A 22,813-nucleotide genomic window follows, 5' to 3' on the forward strand; every position below is an offset into this window, starting at 1 on the left:
CTGCTCCCTCACTGGCTGTGATTGATGGCAGCAGGCTCCCGCTGCTCTGACTGAGCCAGCAAGATGAGGGAGAGCAACGATGCTGCTCTCGTGCACAGTGCTGGATCGACATCGAGCTCAGGTAAGTATGGGGGAGGAGGGACTGCACACAGGTGTTTTTTTTTTTTTTTTTTTTTTTTTTTTTTTTAGCTTGATGCATAGAACGATCAAAAAATCTTTTACCTTTACATAGGGGTGTACCAAATGGAAATTTTGGTGCTGAAAATTTGTTTTTTTAAGAAAATGATATTTTTATATATAATTGTATTTGACTCTTTAATGAATATCATCAATTTAAATTAATATAAATTTATTGTTGGCCATTATTGGCACCTTTTAGTGCAAGAAAGGTCAAGAAAATGCAGTCTGCAGTCTCTAACCATCTCTTGTATCTTGTCCTCGGTCTCTAACCATCTCTTGTATCATGTCCTCGGTCTCTTACTTAAACACACTGCTAATAGTATTAGCAAAATATCATATTCAGTGCACCTCTAGCAGACATTTATACAATATATCAGGGATGTGCAATTAGCGGACCTCCAGCTGTTGCAGGACTCCAAGTCCCATGAGGCATAGCAAGTCTGACAGCCAAAAGCATGACACCCAGAAGCAGAAGCATGATGGGACTTGTAGTTTTGCAACAGCTGGAGGTCTGCTAATTGCATATCCCTGAAATAGATGATCAGAGACTAGAGACATGATACAAAGGGATAAATGCAGCCTCGCCAGTGCCTGAATCAGAGTGGCGATCTCCTGCTGTGTCACGGAGCTGGATTTGAATTTCCCAGCCACCGTCCCGCCTCCTGTGATCACGTGACACTGAGTCAATGTCCCGGTGTGCCGTCTATCACGAGAAGCAGGACATTGTTACTACGGCTGCCTGGACAATTCAGCTCCCTGACACATAGAGATCTCGCTATGAGAGGAGGAGTGAGGGGAGGACTAGGGCATGCCAGGATGACACCCCCTGCAATGGGCAGCACCGGGGGCAGACCCTGTCCCCTTTTCAGCTCCATTATTGGCACCTTTTCTTTCGGCCGAATGCGTCAAACACTGTTTTCGACCGATATGTTTGGGCGGCCGAAATTTCGGTGCACCACTACCTTTTTAGGACCGCTTTAACAATTTCTTGCTCTATCTAAAATGAGAAGAGTGTGTTGGCTGTAGGTACACACTATCCACTAAAGCACAATGGTTAGGTTTAGTCAGCTTGCCTTGCTGCATGAATGCATGTCAAACTGTTCCCTGTTTGTGCAGTAAAGCCGGACACACACTGTTCAAATGTCAGACTACCCAGATAATTGCTGCCTGCGCTAAATTTGTGAATTTTTTTCCAACTGGGTGTTTGCACAGATGTCGGTCGACCGACTTCTGGTCAACTGCATTGGCCTCATGTGGATCGAAATTTGACCAGGCTCTGCTGAACTTATCCACGTATGGCTAGTACACCTTGGTTACAGAACATGGGTGTAACATGGTAACTGAGCACACACACCCGCGCACCCTCTTGAGTCCCTGTTGTCACAGTGGGCCAGGGATCTTCTCCCCGCTGTCGCAATTGAAGAATAAAAAAAAAATGGCCATGTCATTCATTCACTGAGTTTTGTGAATGGGAGAACTACCATCAACCACTGAACTACCAGGGCACTGATGAGCACTCTAGGTAGTTCATTGATCCTTCCTGTCATTCAGTAACTGCCTTCCCTTACGCATTATGGGCAAATACTCTGATAGTCTGCAGGAGCCTGAGATTGCCCCTTCTGATTATGGGTGTATTGCTTTACAGGCTCCAAAAAAATAAAGATTTACTTGCATAACAAAGTGCGTTTTTATTAATGAGAAATAGAGGAGAGATCTCTCTCTCTCCCTCTCCCTCTCCCCATAGTGCAGTGAACTTGCTGCAAACCCATTACTTCAGGCTGAGAGCTATAAATGATGCTGTGAGTGCAAGGATGGCACTGTACAGTGACCATCTGTATTACTTTTTAAATTGCACAACTCTCCACAAGGTCTGAAGTCCTCTGTATTAATAGTAACCAAAAGTCTTATGGACTACTACAGACCATAGCAAATATGATATATCTACATAATTCGCGAGGAGATCTCTACTGATTCAGATACCCTCCACGCTTTACACTTCATGCCCACAGGTACAATCATTACTTCCTTCTTTCAACCCTACCACTATAGACGAGGTTGCTAAACTACTTGCTAGACCACCTTACCTCTGGATCCTGTTACCTCTCAAACGCTACATTCACACTCTGGCTCTATGCTACACTCTAACCCACATCTTCGATCTCTCCTCCTTCTCTTCTGGCATTTTCCCCAACTCTCTAAAACATGCACTTGTCAGACCCATACTTAAAAAGCCCTCACTGGACCCATCCAATCTTAACAACCTACGCCCCATCTCCTTGCTCCCCTTCTTATCCAAACTCCTTTAACGTCTGGTCTACAACCGCCTGAGCGTCCACCTTGCTGATAATAGCCTTCTTGATCCAATTCAGTCTGGATTTCATCCTCCACAGTCCACAGAAACTGCTCTTCTAAAACTAACAAATGATCTACTAACGGCCAAAACCAATCAACACTATTCTGTACTCCTGGACCTCTCTGCTGCCTTTGATACGGTTGACCACCCTCTCCTCCTCTAAAAATGCCACACCTTTGGTCTGTGACTGTACTCTTTGCTGGTTCTCTTCCTACTTATCCAACTGCACCTTTAGCGTTTCTTACAACTTTACTTCCTCCTCTCCTTTTCCTTTCTCTGTCTGGGCCCCCCAAGGTTCTGTTCTTGGACCTCTCCTATTTTCCTATTTTCAATCTACACCTCCTCCCTGGGTCAGCTGATAGCCTCCTATGGCTTCCAATACCACCTCTACGCTGACGCCACTCAAATCCTATTTCTCCACCCCTCAGCTAACTCCCTCTGTCTCCAAACGTATCACTAATTTACTATCAGATATCAGTCTGGATGTCACACCACTTCCTCAAACTCAATCTATCCAAAACCAAACTTATAATTTTTCCTCCCCCATATGCCCCTTCCCCTGATCTCTCTGTCAAAATCGATGGCACAACTATAAGCCCATCCCCACCATGCCAAGGTCCTAGGTGTAGTCCTGGACTCTGAATTCTCCTTTAAGCACCGCGTCCAATCGCTGTCCAAATCTTGCCACCTCAACCTCCGCAACAACTCCAAAATATGCCCCTTTCTAACCAATAACTCACTCGCTGGTCATTTCTCGCCTCAACTACTGCAACTCCCTTCTCATTGGCTTACCTCTACATAGTCTATTGCCTCTTCAATCCATCATTAATGCTGCTGCCAGACTCCTCTACCTTACCAATCACTCTGTGTCTGCTACCCCTCTGTCAATCCCTCCACTGGCTTCCGCTCACCCAACTAATTAAATTCAAAATACTAACAACTACTTACAAAGCCATCCACAATTTAGCCACCAGCTACATCACTAGCCTGATCTCTAAATACCAACCTACTCGTTCTCTTCGTTCCTCTTAAGACCTCCTACTCCCTAGCTCCCTCATCACCTCCTCCCATTCTCGCCTCCAGGACCTTTCCAAAGCCTCTCCAATCCTATGGAATGCCTTACCCCAATCAGTCCGCATATCTCCTACTCTATTAGCTTTTAGACGATCCCTGAAAACCCTTCTCTTCAGAAAAGCCTACCCTACCCACACCTAACAACTGTATTTTCATTTTCTCCATCAGCTCACCTCCCACCTTTTTGTTTCCACTTGACCCTCCCTTCTAGATTGTAAGCTCTAACAAGCAGGGCCCTCTGTTCCCTCCTGTATTGATTTGTATTGTAAGTGTACTGTCTGCCCTCATGTTGTAAAGCGATGCGCAAACTGTTGGCACTATATAAATCCCGTGTAATAATAATAATGATGATGATATACTGAAAAAAAGGCTGGAAAAAATCTCCCATAAAGTCTTGTTTATTGAAACAACTTTTAAAATCGCATAACATTGTGTATTAAAACATTTTGGGTGGTTGGATGTCTGGTATCGGAGACAAGGTCTGACATATTAATGCCTTTTGCACACCAAGATTTGCCAATTAAGCTCTTATCTACCCTATTCTAAACAGCTTAAAGCCGGCTATACTTGGTTTGTTGTTCAGCAGGGACCGGACAAATATTGATCCATATATGGGCATGCTAGTTGTACCAATCAGCCTGTTGGTATCTTTCTGCTCGATGAATGGCCAAAGGAATTGACACTGGTTCCTTTTTTCTCTACAATACAACTCTCAGATCTGTGCATGTATTCCAGAAAACAGCCACTGCTTAGACCCTGTTCCTAGGGATATCAGGGGATATGCAACAAGTCTCCTACAGGTGTGGAAAAGGAAATAATATTGCATTGTGGAGCTGCATTTAGCAAGCACACTCAATTTCTGCCACATGCAGAAACATTGAGGCTCTGTACTTCTCGATCCCTCATGATTTAGCCCAATGGTGGCCCAAGTGTACCGGAGGAGGTTTTGCATACTAGTCTATGGAGAAGCAGTAACCCATATCTATGTCCAAAATGCACATAAACCATTCAGCGCTCCAGGAAAAAGCTCATGGGAATTAAAAGTCCAAAAGAACCCTATTATTAATGATGGCCAGGTGAAGACTAAAGATGGCTGTAGATGCTACCAGCTGCAGTTTCCTCTGGCAGGTCCGACTCTACTGCATGCAAACTTACTGATTCAGTAATCCTGATGTCATCTGTTTCTAAACGTTTTACCCTTCTGCTCTCTGGGCTGCCCACAGGCAACATAGATGTATGTGGTTGCAGTGAGGTCCCATTCACTTGCATGTGCTGCATTTGGCAGTAGTTTTGTTTGCCGGATGTGACCTGTCTTATACATTTTGCCACCCCACATTTGCGGCAGTGTGTAACACGACTATTGGTCATGTTAACTTGCAGATTGTTAAACTGAAGCCCAACCGCCTATTATGGCCACCCATGTAAACAAGCTATAGAAGCAGCCGCTGTCAAAAACGTATGTTTGACAGTGTCTTATAAACGCTGTTTACTTGGCTCGCACTACCGTGGTAGATATAGATATCTATCTTTATTTATTTTTTTTTCCCCACCATTTTCAGTGTGATTATGTAGTGTGACTTGGCTGCATTTTTTGCATATTCTGTGGGGCCAAGTTGCACCAAATTAGCACATCAACTTTTTCATACTCTTCCATCCACCTAAAGTATTTATTTTCTGTATACTGAAAAAATCCTGGCAGATTCTGCTGTTCACGGTCTCTCCCTCCTTTTCTGTGTCCCTGCTGCAGCCTGAGATTGTGTAGCCTAGCTGTTGGAGCTACTGAGCATGCTCCAGTTTCAGTTCCCTTCAAAGCTGCTCATTTGCTCTTTTTGCTTGTGTGCAACCCATGTGACTTTAAAGATAGTGTTAAATTACATTCTCCCCTCCCATCTCGATGTCCTCATATTGCTAAACGATATGGGGGTGGAATATAAAATGGTAATTAACTGAAGGCTTATCTTCCCTGTTGGTCCCAGCTAGGGATGGGAGAACGGTGCGGCCCGAGCATAAGTTCAGGCTGAACTTTGGTTGTTCGGCGAACACCGAACAATATGCGGTGTTTGGGGCAAATTCATAAGCCGCCGTTAAAGTCTATGGGACACTAACATGAAAAATCAAGTGCTCATTTTAAAGGCTTATATGCAAGTTATCGTAAAAAGTGTTTGGGGACCTGGGTCCTGCCCCAGGGGACATGTATCAATGCAAAAAATTTTTTAAAACGGCTGTTTTTTCGGGAGCAGTGTTTTTTTTTTTTTTATATATATTTTTTTTAATGCTTAAAGTGAAACGATAAAAATGAAACATTCCTTTTAAATATCATGCCTGAGGGGTGTATATAGTATGCCTGTAAAGTAGCGCATTTTTCCTGTGTTTAGAACAGTACCGCAGCAAAATGACATTTCTAAAGGAAAAAATTATCATTTAAAACTGATCGCGACTGTAATGAATTGTCGGGTCTCGGCAATATGGTTAAAACTCATTGAAAAAAAGGGCATGGGTGCTCCCACCATTTTTGTGAAATGGTAGGGGCACTATGTACCCTGTTACCAATTCGCATGGGGGACCGGGATCTGTGGGTCCCCTTGTTAAAGGGGGCTTCCAGATTCCGCCTGTATACCCCCAGAACCACCGGGCAAGGGTTGTGGGGATGAGGCCCTTGTCCTCATCAGCATGGGGACAAGGTGCTTTGCGGTCAGACCCCAAAGCACCCTCCCCATGTTGAGGGCATGTGGCCTGGTATGGTTCAGGAGGGGGGGGGGCTCTCTCCCCCCCCTCTTTTCTTGCGGCTTGTCAGGTTGCGTGCTCGGATAAGGGTCTGGTACAGATTTTGGGGGGGACCCCTACGCCTTTTTTTTTTTTTTTTTTTTTTTTTTTTAATATCTGGTGCAGGGTTCCCCTTAATTTCCATATAAGACCTGAAGGGCCTGGTATGGATTTTGGGAGGACCCCCACGCAATTTTTATTTTTTTTTTTCATTTCGGTTCGGGGTTCCCCTTAATATTCATACCAGACCCAAAGGGCCTGGTAATGGACTGGGGGGACAACCCATTGCCTTTTTTTTTTTTTTTCAATGAGTTTTATCTAAATTGCCGAGACCCAACAATTCATTACAGCCGCAATCAGTTTTGCATGACAATTTTTCCTTTCAGAAATGTCATTTTGCTGTGGCGTTGTTCTAAACATGAGGAAAAATGTGCCACTTTACAGGCACACTGTAGACACCCCCAGGCATGATATTTAACCACTTGCCAACCGGCCCATAGCCGAATGACGGCTGCAGGGCGGTTGGATAACTCTGGGTGGACGTACTATGACGTCCTCCCAGAATTCCCCTCTTGCGCGCCCCCTGGGGTGCGCACCCGAACACATCCGTGACACCCGGCGCATCACGGATCCCGGTAAATGGCCGCTGATCGCGGCCGTTTACCATGTGATCGAGCCGTCAAATGACGTCATCTGATGACGCCGGTTCCTCTCCTCCCCTCCTGTGTACCGATCGGTACACTGTGAGCGGAGAGGGGGATGGATGGATGTCTGCAGCGCTGTGGGCTTTATGTGTAGTGCCCACAGCGCTGCACAGAGACATCCATCCATCCATGCTCAGCCATCCCTCACTACTGCAATGCTGTGCAATACTCTGCATTACCCCCACAATACTCTGCATTACCCCCACAATACTCTGCAATACCCCCACAATACTCTGCAATACCCCCACAATACTCTGCAATACCCCCACAATACTCTGCAATACCCCCACAATACTCTGCAATACCCCCACAATACTCTGCAATACCCCCACAATACTCTGCAATACCCCCACAATACTCTGCAATGCCCCCACAATACTCTGCAATGCCCCCGCAATGCCCCCACAATACTCTGCAATGCTGTGCAATACTCTGCAATGCTGTGCAATACTCTGCAATGCCCCCGCCATACTCTGCAATGCCCCCGCCATACTCTGCAATGCCCCCGCCATACTCTGCAATGCCCCCCGCCATACTCTGCAATGCCCCCCGCCATACTCTGCAATGCCCCCCGCCATACTCTGCAATGCCCCCCGCCATACTCTGCAATGCCCCCCGCCATACTCTGCAATGCCCCCCGCCATACTCTGCAATGCCCCCCGCCATACTCTGCAATGCCCCCCGCCATACTCTGCAATGCCCCCCGCCATACTCTGCAATGCCCCCCGCCATACTCTGCAATGCCCCCCGCCATACTCTGCAATGCCCCCCGCCATACTCTGCAATGCCCCCCGCCATACTCTGCAATGCCCCCCGCCATACTCTGCAATGCCCCCCGCCATACTCTGCAATGCCCCCCGCCATACTCTGCAATGCCCCCCGCCATACTCTGCAATGCCCCCCGCCATACTCTGCAATGCCCCCCGCCATACTCTGCAATGCCCCCCGCCATACCCCGCCATACCCCGCCATTCTCCGCCATACCCCGCCATTCTCCGCAATACCCCGCCATACCCTGCCATGCTGAGCCATGCTCAGCTGTACTCGCCCTCTGTATGTGGCCAGGCTGTGGAAGTCTCACACATGTGGTATCGCCGTACTCAGGAGGAGTAGGAGAATCTATTTTGGGGTGTCATTTTTGGTATGTACATGTTATGTGGTAGAAATATTGTATAAATGGACAACTTTGTGTTAAAAAAAAAAAAAAAAAAGCGTTTTAACCACTTCCCGCCCGCCGGCCGTCATACAACGTCCTTGACTTTGTGCGGAGATATCTGAATGATGGTTGCAGCTACAGGCATCATTCAGATATCAGCTTTTTCAGCCGGCGATTCCCTACACCATGAGAACAATCATAGCAGCTGTTCCACTGCTTGATCGTTCTTACGGTAGGCGAGAGGGGACGTCCCCCCTTCCCGCCGCCTTGCGGTGCTTCTACCGACTCACCGCTCCGATCGAAGCCAGGATCTTTTTTTTATTTTTTTTTTTTTAATTTCAGGCTTCCCAGCCTAGAGGTGAGATGTGGGGTCTTATTGACCCCATATATCACTGTAAAGAGGACCTGTCATGCCATATTCCTATTACAAGGATGTTTATATTCCTTGTAATAGAAATAAAAGTGGTCAAAAAATTTTTTTTTTTTTGGAAAAAAGCATCAAACTAAAATAAATAAAGTAAAATGAACAATAAAAAAAAAAAAATTTTAAAGCGCCCCTGTCCCTGTGTGCTTGCATGCAGAAGCGAACGCATACGTAAGTCCCGCCCACATATGAAAACGGTGTTCAAACCACACATGTGAGGTATCGCTGCGATCGGTAGAGCGAGAGCAATAATTTTGGCCCTAGACCTCCTCTGTAACTCAAAACATGTAACCAGTAAAAAATTTTAAAGCGTCGCCTATGGGGATTTTTGAGTAGCAAAGTTTGGCGCCATTCCACAAGCGCGTGCAATTTTGAAGGGTGACATGTTGGGTATCTATTTACTCGGCGTAACTTCATCTTTCACATTATGCAAAAACATTGGGCTAACTTTATTATTTTGGTTTTTGTAAAGCACAAAACAGTTTTTTTTCCCAAAAAAAAAGCGTTAAAAAAATTGCTGCGCAAATACTGTGCGAGATAAAAAGTTGCAACGACCGCCATTGTATTCTCTAGGGTCTTTGCTAAAAAAACATATATAATGTTTTGGGGTTCTAAGTAATTTTCTAGCTAATAAATGATGATTTTTACATGTAGGAGAGAAATGTCAGAACTGGCCTGGGTGCTCCAGAACGCCTGAAGGTGCTCCCCTGCATGTTGGGCCTCTGTATGTGGCCACGCTGTGTAAAAGTCTCACACATGTGGTATCACCGTACTCGGGAGTAATAGCAGAATGTGTTTTGGGGTGTAATTTGTGGTATGCATATGCGGTGTGTGATAAATAACCTGCTAATATGACAATTTTGTGGGGAAAAAAAAAAAGTAAAAAAAAAACCTTGATTTTGCAAAGAATTGTGGGAAAAAATGACAACTTCAAAAAACTCACCATGCATCTTTCTAAATACCTTGGAATGTCTTCTTTCCAAAAAGGGGTCATTTGGGGGGGGTATTTGTACTTTTCTGGCATGTTAGGGTCTGAAGAAATTAGATAGGCCGTCAGTAATTCAGGTGTGATCAATTTTCAGATATTCGCACCATAGCTTTTGGACTCTATAACTTTCAAAAAGACCAAATAATATCCACCGATTTGGGTTATTTTTACCAAAGATATGTAGCGGTATAAATTTTGGCCAAAATATATGAAGAAAAATTACTAATTTGCAAAATATTATAACAGAAATGAAGAAAAATGTATTTTTTTACAGATTTTTCGGTCTTTTTTCTTTTACGGCGCAAAAAATAAAGAAACCAGCAGTGATTAAATACCACCAAAAGAAAGCTCTATTTGTGTGAAAAAAAGGACAAAAATTTCATAAAGATACAGTGTTGCATGACTGAGTAATTGTCATTCAAAATGTGAGAGCACCAAAAGCTGAAAATTGGTCTGGTTAGGAAGGGGGTTTAAGTGCCCAGTTGTCAAGTGGTTAAAGGAATATTTCATTTTTATTGTTTAACTTTAACCTCTTCAGCCCTGGAAGAATTTATCCCCTTCCTGACTAGAGCGTTTTTTGCGATTTGGCACTGCGTTGCTTTAACTGACAATTGCGCAGTTGTGCAACCTTGTACCCGAACAAAATTGACGTCCTTTTTTTCCCACAAATAGAGCTTTCTTTTGGTGGTATTTGATTGCCTCTGCGGTTTTTATTTTTTGGGCTATAAACAATAAAAGCGACAATTTTGAAAAAAACATTAAACAGCTTTAAAAAGGAATTTTTTTCTCATATGTATAAATATGTATTCTTCTACATATTGTTAAAAAAATCGCAATAAGCGTATATTGATTGGTTTGCGCAAAAGTTATAGCGTTTACAAAATAGGGGATAGATTTATAGCTATAGTAATGGGAGTGATCTGCGATTGTTTTTATTTAAATTTTTTTTTTTTCGTGACTGCGGCATTATGGCGGACACATCGGGCAATTTTGACACATTTTTGGAACCATTGGCATTAACCACTTAAGGACTAGCCTCGTTTTGAAATTTTGGTGTTTACAAGTTTAAAACCGCTTTTTTTTTGCCAGAAAATTACTTAGAAAAAAAAAAAAATATAATGTTTGGGGGTTCTAACACCCTAGAGAATTAAATGGCGGTCATTGCAATACTTTTTTTCACACCGTATTTGCGCAGCGGTCTCACAAGCGCACTTTTTTTGGAAAAAATTCTCTTTTTGAATACAAAAATTAAACTGTAAAGTTAGCCCATATATTAATACCCAACATGTCACGCTTCAAAATTGCGCCCGCTTGTGGTATGGTGTCTAAACTTTTACCCTTAAAAATCTCCATAGGCGACGTTTAAAAATAATTCTACAGGTTGCATGTTTTGAGTTAGAGGCAGTCTAGGGCTAGAATTATTTCTCTTACTCTAGTGATACCTCACATGTGTGGTTTGAACACCGTTTTCATATGCAGGCGCTATTCAGGTATGTGTTCGCGCGAGCTCGAGGGGGGCGCTTTAAAAAAAAATTTTTTTTTTTTTTTACTTGATTTGATTTATTTTTTCACGGTTTAAAAAAAAAAAAAAAAAAAATGTAAACATCCCTTGTAATAGAAAAAAAAAAGCATGACAGGTCCTCTTAAATATGAGATCTGGGGTCAAAAAGACCTCAGATCTCATATTTGGACTTAAATGCAATGAAAAAAAAAATTGTAATTTGAAAGAATGACAACAGAAAAATGTGCCTTTTAAGACGTATGGGGGGAAGTGACGTTTTGACGTCGCTTCCGCCCTGCTATAGTATGGGGACGGGTGGGGGCCATTTTCCCCTCACTCGTCTCCACACACAGCCACGGACAGGTCCCGATCGCCTCTGCCGACGGCTCCAGTAAGCGGCGGGAGGGGGGGCACCTCTCCTGCCGCTGATAAAGGTGATCTTGCGGCGAATCCGCCGCAGAGACCACCATTATCGTAAACAGGACCGCCGGCTCTAAAGATGGATACCTCGGTTGTGGCAGCAGCTGCTGCCGTTACTGAGATATCCATCTTCAAACTGCCGATGTATATGTACATGAGCCGGTTGTTAAGTGGTTAATACAGCGATCAGTGCGATTAAAAATGCATTGATTACTTGAAAAATGTCACTGGCAGTGAAGGGGTTAACGGGGCGGTGAAGGGGTTAACTGTGTTGCCTGGGAGGTTATTGGGAGGGACTAACTACAGGAAGTGACAGATCATGGTTCCTAGCGAATAGGAACATACGATCTGTCACTCCTGTCAGAACAGGGAAGTGATCGTCGCTGTTCTGTGTCTCCTGCTCATGGCCGGCGGTCATCGCGAGTAAGGATGTTCGGCTTAGTCCCAGCACATACACACCATAGACACATGCTGGAGGAGTGTGACACAGCCTGTGATTGGCAGAGCCTCTTTTAGCGCTTATATCAGTATGAACAAAGTGAAAGCTATTGTCTTTCAACCTAAACTCTACCTACACTTAAAGTGGAGGTCCGCTGAAAAAAAAATATTAAAAGCCAGCAGCTACAAATACTGCAGCTGTTGACTTTTAATATATGGACACTTACCTGTGCAGGGAGCCCGCGATGTCGGCAGCCGAAGCCGATCCGTCCGTCGGCTCTTGGCGGCTGCCGCCGCCATCCTCTGTAAGGGAGTAAGGAAGTGAAGCCGTGTGGCTTCACTTCCTGGTTCCCTACTGCGCATGCGCGAGTCGCGCTGCGTGTCCTCTCTGGTCCCTGCTGTGTTCTGTGTCTCACAGAATACAGCAGGGGAGGACAGTGTAGGCGCCGGAAGTGGCGTAGGTCACCGCAAGCACCGCGGTGAGCTATGCCAGGAAGTGGGAGCAAATACCTGTATTAGACAGGTATCTGCTCCCTCCTCCCCCCTAAAAGGTGCCAAATGTGACACCGGAGGGGGGGAGGAAACCAAAAAGTAGAAGTTCCATTTTTGGGTGGAACTCCACTTTAATTGCAAAAAATAAATAAATTATATTTGCTCTGAAATATAGATTTGTATGAAGCTTTAATACACTTTCTTCTCTATTCTGAAAGCCTTTTTTATGTTCTGTATCCGGCACAGCGCCAATCAACGCTGTGCAGACACAGATTTCTTTATTAGCAGAGTACTAGAAACTCCTTCCTCAGAAAATCCCCTGAGGACAGGAAAGACCTGGGAAACATCACGTGACTTGTAAACAGCAATGATTACATAGGTTACTCAAGTGATTTGTGAAAACGGTGGCATGATCTTTATACATCTATAGAAGGGATGATGACAAACATTGTATATTGCATAGAGCAGGTTATAACGTGTGTTAATTTTTTTTTTTTTTTTTTTTACCAAAAAAAAAAGCTTTACAGCCCCTAGTGGTATCATCATAGCTAGGCCATAATGCTGCTTTAAAATTTGCATTCCTTTGCATTTTCAAGTTTCTTATGTGAAAATTGCACTCGCTTGTATCCAGGCATAGAAATAAGTCTGCCAGTTACTCCTGGGCTCTGGTTATGGATGTATTCCATTCTCTGGCTTTTCTTTTCCAAGTGGCACCAGACTAGCCGGTCAGGATATTCCAGGCTAGAATGAGGATCTGAAGTAGTGAACTGATAAGTTTTTCATTTTAAAGCTTAAAGAGGAGTTCTAGGCTCTGTCAGAAACAATTAAGTCAGCAGCTATAAATACTGGAGCTGCTGACTGTTAAAATTAGGACACTTATTTTTCCACGAATCCAGCGATGTCTTCACCCGAACCAATTTTTTCAGTTGGCTCTCGGGTGCTACCTTCGCCATTTCGGGTAAGGGAAATAGGCAGTGAAGCTTTGCGGCTTCACAGCTGGTTCTCTACTGCGCATGCGCAAAGCGGGCTGCGCTTTCTCAATGGCCTGGATGGGGGCCAAACTTCGGGATGATTTTGACATGGCGAAGTCACCCGGAAGTGGGAGCGGGTGCATGTCAAAACCAAGTACCCCTTCAGGAGGCAAATAATTATAAATTGTGAGTGTAAACTTTTTAGGGTGGAGAACAATAACTGCTAAATTTATTGCATTTTTCTATCTCAAAGCTTGGTTTGAATTCTTTTGATTTTAATTTCCATTGGTATTTGTTTTTTCTTTCTCTACTAACTTTTCAAAGCATTGATATATTGTTTGTATTGGAAGGCCACCTCAACCTGTAAAGTGAAAATCGGTGGAATTTAAACAGTAATTATTTTTTTGATCTGTAAATGCTGGTTGGTGTTTTTCTTTGCTTAAATTGTAAGCGCTACTGTAGTGACTGAGCTGTTTGTTTAAGGTTATATTTAGCACATGAATATCTGAAAAGTATGCATGTATCATATCTTCCACTTAAAGTTACAGGCATCGATTTCAGCTTGTTTTTTGGCCTGCTGCATATGGAGCAAGATGTTAAAACAGTTAAAATGCAACCTAAGCTGTACCTCTCAGCTTCTAAAATATTTGTACAATATATTGCAGCAAAAGTTCCCTGCTTATCAATAAAAAAATGGCTATATGTAGACAAGTCTGCTTAAAATCTGTAGCCAGCAGCGTTGGCTTGATCTGACAGTAAAGCCATTTGGAACATGTACAGTATTTATTATATTTTATAAAAATGATGTTGCTTGCAGAATTTTTAATTCTGTAGCGAATTATTATTATCATGCACAAATTTCTAGTACAGAGGAAAAGGGAATGGTATTGAACCTGGAAACCAATCAGATTTAAACTGTAGCTAAAGCCAAAACTTGTTTTGCATACAGGAACATGTGGAAAGAGGTGGGTTACCCGTTATCCGAGAAGTTCTGGGTGTGTACCCATGGGATCAAAAAATTTGCCAAAATTTAATGACTTCAGATGTTTTACAGGCCTGACAGCATCAACTGGGTCCTGTTAGACAAATATACAAGCTTCTCTGTTACGGACTAAATCCGTGTACACGGCTTGATACTGCAAGATTTTTTTTTTTATTTTTTTTTTTTGTTTGACCCAGCAGGTTGAATAGAGGAAAAAACTAACATATCGCTGTACCAACACAAGCAGTGTTTGTGTGGTGATCTTCCCGCTGTGCTATTGTATCCTGATAAGGGGATTCCCCATTCCCACCAGAATACACTGATCAGCACTCAGAGCCATTGGTTGCAAGCCCTGATTGATTTCAGGCATGTCTCTTCAACAAAAGCCAGTCATTAGACCAGCTTCTGTTGGACAGATTGCAGTATGTGCTGACCAAAAATAGGCCAGTTCCTGAGAGGGTGGATTTGATCTATATCAAGTCGATTTAAATCACTGGTAAAAAGGCTTGATTTGAATCATAATTTTTTTAAGAGCAACCGTCATCTGTCCCGCAGCGGCTCCTCCTTTGACCCGCTATGACTCACTGACAGTCCTGTTCACTTTAATGGGATGGCTGGTGATACGACAGTGATGCAACAAGGTGAGAGAAGTGGCGGCAGCAGGCGAGTGGATGCCCGCAACAGGCGCTGCCATGGTGGATCTGGAATGACAGGTGCTTTTTAAATGTAAGGACTCATTCTAGTTGGTAGTTAGAATCTTTATTATTTGCAAACAAAATGAAGGTTTCCTATTTAGAATAATAAGCTGTCAGGTTGGTAAACAACGATATCGGAACCGATTCAGTTATACAATTTGCAGTGTACATAGATTTGCAAAACAATGGGATAAAGGGATATTCCTGAACTTTGCTTTATCTCATGGTTACTGTGAAATTGTGTGAATGCATCAATTCCGTGCATGTTATCTCTGCTTGCATTTATTGAGTGAGCTTACCAAAAAAATTTAAATATTGCAGGATATACAGCCTCACGCTACATAACTAAGCTCCATTTTATGCTGAAGAAACTAAATTATTAATGTATCTTAAATAGAAAACTATCTTTAGATAGATTTTTACTCCAAAAAAAATAAATTTGATTACAATAAAAAAATTGATTTTAAATAAAAAATCAGATTACATTTTTTCTTTTACCACTTACGTCAGCAGTTTTGAGGGGGGGGGGGGGCGCGCCAGCGGAGAATGGCCTATCCGTCACTGCACAAAAGGGGACCTTAAAGATTGTCCACAAGCATCTATCCAAGTGGACCATACCTTATTAAATTTACCCGGGCATTGTCTGCTTTTATATGTGAGTCTGCACAGGGGCAACACCGAGTTAACCGAACTCTGGCGTGAGTGGGGGGCTCCATCAACTTCCATTTTAACAGTATTTCCCATCTAGCGTAGTACAGGGAGAAGGTCAAACATAGTTTGCAATATCTATCCCCTTCTACATGTTCCATATGGCTCAGTAGTAGAACCTGAGGATCCAGCTGCACCCTTGTCCCACATATCTCACGCAGTGTGGAGGCTACAGCCGCCCAATACGGTCAGAGTTTGGGACAGGACCAGACCATATGCCAAAACGTGCCTATCTCTTGGTTGCTTATTTTGCAAGTCGGGTCACGTTGAGGGTAAATGTGGGCCAGTTTCTGTGGGGTATAATAAGCCTTGTGAAGGAACTTAAGTTGTACAAATCTGTCTTTAGCTCCAATCATGGTGGGAATAAACATGGAAAGGCATTCCTCCCATTCTTCCTCACCTAGGGAAGGAATAACTGCCCTCCACTTATCCCATGAACTAGTCAGTTTGGTGGCATAAGCAACCGTCGGGTATAAATAAGTACAGAGGGGAGAGGGGCTTCCCCGTCACGCTGGAGGTCAGGAGGCGCTCAATAGAGTCTGACTCAAGGATCAAAGGTTCAGTAAATTGTAAAGCACGTCACAACTATCAGTGTCTGAACTCAAGAGACGGGTCTCAGTTCCTGAAAAGACATGTCTACTGTTGAGTATAATGTGTTTCAATGTGGCGAATCCCCCTTTTAGCCCACAGAGGGGTCCGGGATACTATTCATGTGTGGTAGCATAGGATTACCCCATAAAGGCATATGTGGGGAGATATGAGCAGGTCTTCTATAAACTACTCTGGCCTCCTGCCAAACCCTCACCGTAGTCCGCATGAGAGATGTCATGAGGGGAATGGCCTTCAGTCCTTGGAATAGCAGGTTGCTTAAGGCTGCATATGAGCCCAGAATAGTCGCTTCCAATGTGGTTGCCGAGTTCTGTCTGGGCTAGGAGAACCACCATCTCACCATGACTAGGAAGGCTGCACAATAGTATAGTTGGATGTTTGGGGGAGCCAGACCTCCTCCTGACATAGGGCGATGCAATATCTGCTTTGCCACTCTAGGGGGTCTCCCAGCTCACACAAAGGAAATCGGCAGCCCCTCCAACCTCCTGAAGAAAGTCTTGGATATATGACGGGGTGTTTCGGAAGAAGTACAGGTATTTTGGCAGATAAATCATTTTCAACAGGTTTACCCTGCCTACAGGTGTTAGAGGGAGAGAACGCCAGGATGCACATTTAGCCGTCATTTGTGACATAAGGGGTTGTATATTGTTTTCCATATACTCTTCCGTTTTGCTACTAATTTTAACGCCTATGCAAGTGAACTCGTCCACCCATTTCAGCTGCGTGCGTGTAGTAATTCGGGGAACCGGGGGGTGCAGCGGGAACAATACCGATTTGTCCCAATTAATACGTGTGCCTGAGTAGCGGCCAAATTGATTAAATAGGGTTAATGCTGTTTGAAGGGATGACGAGGCATCTGCCAGATAGAGTAAGGCGTCATCCGCATACAGTGACAGTTTTTCCTCAATCGGGCCCACCACTATCCCCCTGAACCCTCTCTAAGCCATATAGTTGGGGGTTCCAGTGCTAGGGCAAACAGTCTTGGGTAGAGGGGGCACCCCTGTCGTGTTCCCCGACCCAGCGTGAATGCCTCTGAGAGGCAGCCATTGGTGCGAATCCTGGCTTTCGGGTTGGCATACAGCATCTGCAACCAATTCATAAACCTTGGGCAAAACCCGAATTAGGAGAGTACTTTCTGCTCAAAAGCCTTCTCTGTGTCCGCTCAGTGCCACCTTCACCAGGTTGAAAGATTTCCAGAGCTTCTGTGTCTCCACAGAGTAGTTGGGGAATATCAGCAGTTTGTTATTCTGGTAGTGGGGGTCCCCAAGGGCCCGGGAGGCATGGAGAATTTCATTTCTATCCCGGAAATTAAATACTTGAAGTATGAAGGTCCTCGGTGGGTTTCCCGTGGCCCTGGTTTAAGTGGGACGTGGTGCGCTCTCTCCACCACGTAGTGGGGGGGACAGGCGTGCGTTGGGTAGGAGGGAATGCAGCATGTCCTCCACAAAAGTAGTCGGATGGTTCCACTCCGCTCCTTCGGCCAGACCCACGATGCGGAGGTTGTTCCTCCTATGCCTGTTCGAGTCTTCAGCCCTGTATTCCAGGGCCTTGACTTTGGTCTGAAGGGTGAGGAGTGCTGCAGAGTGTTCCATCACCTCATCCTCCATGGTACTGACCCTCTGCTCTGTCTCGGTCACTCTAGACTGCAGTTTGTATATCTCCTGTCGCAGGAGGTCTACATCCAGCTGGACAGCCTCAATTTTAGCCGTTAGCGTGGACTGACATGTGGCTATGGCCATTGCCTCCGCCAGCCAGGGCTGCCTGAGTTCAGCTGAAAAAATTTTTTAAACGCACCCCATCCCGGTGTCCCAGTGGCCGCATATGAAACCGGTGTTAAAACCACACGTTAGATCTCTGTAACTCAAAACCTGCAACATGTAGAATTTTTTTAAACCTCGCAGATGGAGATTTTGAAGGGTAAAAGTTTGTTGCCATTCTTCGAGCGGGTGCAACTTTGAAGCCTGACATGTTGGGTATCAATTTATTTGGCGTAACCTCGTCTTTCGTGGGGAAAAAAAATTGGGCTAACTTTACTGTTGTCTTATTTTCTTTTTTATTCAAAAAAGTGTGTCTTTTTTCCAAAAAAAGTGCACTTGCTAGAGCACTGCGCAAATACGGTGTGACAAAAAGTATGGCAATGACTGCCATTTTATTCTCTAGGGCAGTGGTTCTCAACCTGGGGATCCGGACCCCCTCGTGGGTCGAATGATGATTTGCCAGGGGTCACCGAATCCTGGGCTGTTCCTGAAGCCCGCACTACTCTCCCAGCCTTTTTGCGGCTGCCCAGCTGGGCTGTTTATGGAGCCCGCAGCCGCCCACTCAGCCTCTTCGCAGCCGCACATTCAGTTCATGGCATGGCTGGGGGGCAGAGACTAGAGCTCAGCTGACTAGTGAGGAATGTGGTATAGATAGATATAGAGATATATCCCTACCAAATCATTCTCTGCAGCTATTACCTTTTGTACCACCACCCCATCCCCTTGGAATGTAAGCTCTACGAGCAGGGCCCTTCTGTACCTTTTGTATTGTACTGTAATTGTGTTGTCCCCCCTATATATTGTAAAGCGCTGCGTAAACGGTTTGCGTTATATAAATCGTGAATAATAATAATTATATAGAGCGAGAGAGATGCATGCACAATTAATCGTCAAGAATCGATATCACGATCTTGACTAAAGTGTTTCACAATTCTTTCTATGCAAAGAATTCTCTCTGCTCTTCTGAAGCCACAGCTTTCAAAAGAAAGAGAGAAAAACTGGGCAGTCTGCCAAGAATCAAAACATTCTTTATCAGTTTACCTTAAGTATAAACATTGTAACAATTTGTCAATGGAATAGACTTCCATTCTGTGTGTAAGTGAAAAAAGTTTAACCATTTAAACACTAAACCTTTTTCTGACAATTGTTGGTTTCAAGTTAAAATCATTTTTTTTTTTGCTAGAAAATTACTTAGAACTCCCAACTTATTAAATGCATAATATTGCACTTCAACTAAGTGAAGCTTAATGAGTCATTTGATTGTTCTTTTTAGCCAGTACCTCCAAAACCGCATATAGATAAAAGCTTCTGTCAAGTACAAAGGGTAGCGATGCACCAAAATTTCGACGGCCAAAAATTGTTTGTAATTTTGTAGATAAAGAAAAAGGTGCCAAAAATGCGTGGGATATTACTGTGTTTATGGTGTGTTTTTCATAGGTCACATGACTCAAACAGGTGTGTTCTTGCTGCATTTTCAATGGAGGTGCGTTTTTTTTTTTTTTTTTTTTTTTAATTGAGGCATACATAGAATTTTAAAGGGATGCATTTTCCTTAAACTTTTCTTGTGCTAAAGGTGCGGATATAGGCCGACCAATAAATTCCTATTCATTTAAAATTATGATATTAAAAAGTTTTTTTTATATATATATATATATATATAATATTTTAATTGTATTTATTTTCGAAACTGTTCTTTTTGGCTAAGTGCATCCTGCATTTTTTTGTTTAGGTTTCAGTACCAAAATTTCGGTGTACCTCGAATAAAAGGCAGACACCAAGAGGTGCCCACACACGTCTGCAGCAGCTTTCTGCTCTTTTGAGTGCTAGACCATTGTAAAGCCCGGTACCCACTGCAAAAACGTACAGATCGATGTACAAACACAAGGCGGTTAATTTATTGAAGTGGTGCTCTTTATTATTCATGTATCATAGGGTAATCATACAAATTTTGAGCATTGTAGATGTATGTTCCTGTGTCGTCATATCAAAACTATCTAAAGGTATTCTAAAGGTAATTTGGTGCCACCTGGCCTTATCTGTATTTGAGTGATTTAGTTTTGTTGCCTCAGTGTGAAACCTAAAATTTACGTCTAAATATTCTTGATTTTCTATAATTCAAAAATGTGTTGTATTTTCAGTAATCTATGCCAGCAATTATGACCATGTTAGCAGACCATGCAGCTCGACAGCTGCTGGATTTCAGCCAGAAGTTGGACATCAACCTTTTGGACAATGTCGTGAATTGCTTATACCATGGAGAAGGAGCTCAGGTAGTTATGCTTTGTTTATCTATTACAGTCTGTATAAATTACATAAAGCAATGGTATAGTTTTCTGCTTTTAGCTGTAAATCAGTTATCAACATGGAGGCTGACTTTGTCACGCAGATGTACTGTGAACATTGATGGAAACATTTTATCTTCACTTGTCTTGTGATAACTGCAGGGAATAAAGGATGGCTTGCTTGCTGTATATTAGGATTGTGAGTCCAACAATAACTTTTTACAGTGAGCACTGCAGTCTGGGCAACGCTACTCCTGTAATTTTGCATTGGCTGTGTCTGCGAACTTCAGACAAGTGGGTGCAGTTTGTCTTAGGCTGGCTCTTACAGAATGATATACTGCCCCTTGTGGACAGGACCAGTAACAAGTTACAGGAGCAGCTTTGCAAAAGGCTCTAAATAGTGTGTCTTTACAAAAAATACTGCTAACCTGTCCTTGTTTGCAAGGTAGCGCGCAGGTGCTTGGCATAGACTTATTGCCTTATTTTGTTTCTACAGATATCCTTTAACTCAATTTAACTTATTACCACTGCCATAACTATTAAGGCAGGGGTTGAAAGAGATTGTAAATAAGCACATGGCTGCAAGAACAACCATGAGATTTTTACATTTTAGAGCCCAATCCTCTCATAGTAAACGTGATTCAGGCAGCTATAACGCCACTTGATCTTATCAAAGTGGCTGATAATCCCCCTGGTGAAGATAATAAGTTGAAGTAAAAAAAATAGACCCTTATTAGGTTATAATTAAAAAAAAAAAAAAAAAAAAAAGCTCCAGGCCCTTGCTCATTAATAGAACGCTTTGTATTCCATGAACCATTCACCAAATAGATTACTACCCTAGGTGGTAGTACCGCCTTCATCACGGCATGCAGGTTATGAAAAATGGTTAATGTAAAAGGTAACACAGTTGAGCAAATATGTATGCACAATTTGTAACTTGCAATTTCAGTGTTTGCATTAAATCTTTCAGATGGTCCTCTCTGAGGGGTTTCATTGATTTTTGCAGCCAGTGTTGTTGTGAATTAATTTCATTAGAAGATGATAGCACTGTCCTAGTTGGCAGTCAAGATTTTAGTGTTTTGCATGTACCAAAATCAAACTATTGGTTTTACAGTAATGTGCCCTATAATATCATATATCCATTCAGACACTAAGCACTGGTTTACACCAGTGCGATTTCTCATGCAATTTGACAGTTCAAAATCGCATGACAAGCTGCACCCTATCTGCAGCGACTTTGAAAAAAGGTCCCTGTACTATTCTGCAATTTCATGGCAACTTGTATTTGCTTCTGTTAAATGAAGCCACACATCAAGGCCGCCCTGGTGTGAGCCAGGGCTAATTTCTGTATTAAGGGGTGTTTTTTTTTATTTATTTTTTTCATGGATTGGCCAACCCACATGCTAATTTACACCATTTTGAAGGTCCTTGAGAAGTAAAACAATTTAGCAGTATATTTTATAGTCCTGACAAATTTGTGTGTGACTTGTATATAATATTTTTTCTTGCAGCAGAGAATGGCACAGGAAGTACTGACCCATTTAAAAGAGCATCCTGATGCCTGGACAAGAGTTGACACAATTCTTGAGTTCTCACAGAATATGAACACCAAAGTAAGCACACATGTTCAGCTCAACTCACACCTCTTGCCCTCCCCACCCACTTTATTCTTGGTCTATAAACTTTGAGGAAAGTACACATTTGCCCATTTGTTTGTTTTTTTTGTTTTTTTTTTCTTTTCTTTTTTTTAAATAAAGAATAGTTTCCCTTGCTGCATTTGTTGAAAAAATTCAAACAGTTCTATTTTTAATTTTAGGATAAATTGATAAAACAAAGTCGATTAAGTTGCACATTGATATTTGTCACTCATAGAACTTCAGATTCTTAATTGGGGTTTAGGTCAAGTGCAGAAAAGGGAAGTGTATTTTTAGTTAAACTTCTAGCTTAGTACCTCATACATCCTGAATGGGGTAGATGTTTGGAGCTTCCTCCTGGAAAAATCTGTAAAGTGAGAGAGCTTTATAATCAAGCACTTTTCAGGAGGGCTGTGAGAGCTAGTGTATACCTTGTCTGCTGGGTAGATACCCCAAATATTATACTATATTTTATAAGAACAGAACTTTTTGTATTAAATATACATTTTGACTGTTGAACGTTCAATTTTCCTTTTTAAATGTGTAATTTGGCTGTCCCTGTTGCTTTGTTAACATGTGAGTTTTTTACCTGTTAAAATAATTGTTAAATTGGAACCTAGGTATGCACTTTGGCTAATTTAGATTATCTTGTTGGCATCAATTACTCAGTATGGAACTGTGA

At 42.9% G+C, this 22,813-nt stretch overlaps 1 protein-coding gene across 2 annotated transcripts in view; it reads left to right on the forward strand.

The window, feature by feature from the left end:
- The window catches only part of XPO1 (exportin 1), a 96,998-nt gene that overhangs the window by 22,336 nt on the left and 51,849 nt on the right, over positions 1 to 22,813 (forward strand). For both annotated transcript variants that reach the window (XM_073628082.1, XM_073628083.1), the window contains exons 2-3: positions 20,354 to 20,485; positions 22,009 to 22,110. In XM_073628082.1, the coding sequence (XP_073484183.1) occupies positions 20,360 to 20,485; positions 22,009 to 22,110 (228 nt within the window). In that variant the 5' untranslated portion in view covers positions 20,354 to 20,359. The remainder of the gene's footprint in view (positions 1 to 20,353; positions 20,486 to 22,008; positions 22,111 to 22,813) is intronic.

This window comes from Aquarana catesbeiana, linkage group LG04, assembly GCF_042186555.1.
Source record: "Aquarana catesbeiana isolate 2022-GZ linkage group LG04, ASM4218655v1, whole genome shotgun sequence".
Lineage (NCBI taxonomy): Eukaryota > Metazoa > Chordata > Amphibia > Anura > Ranidae > Aquarana > Aquarana catesbeiana.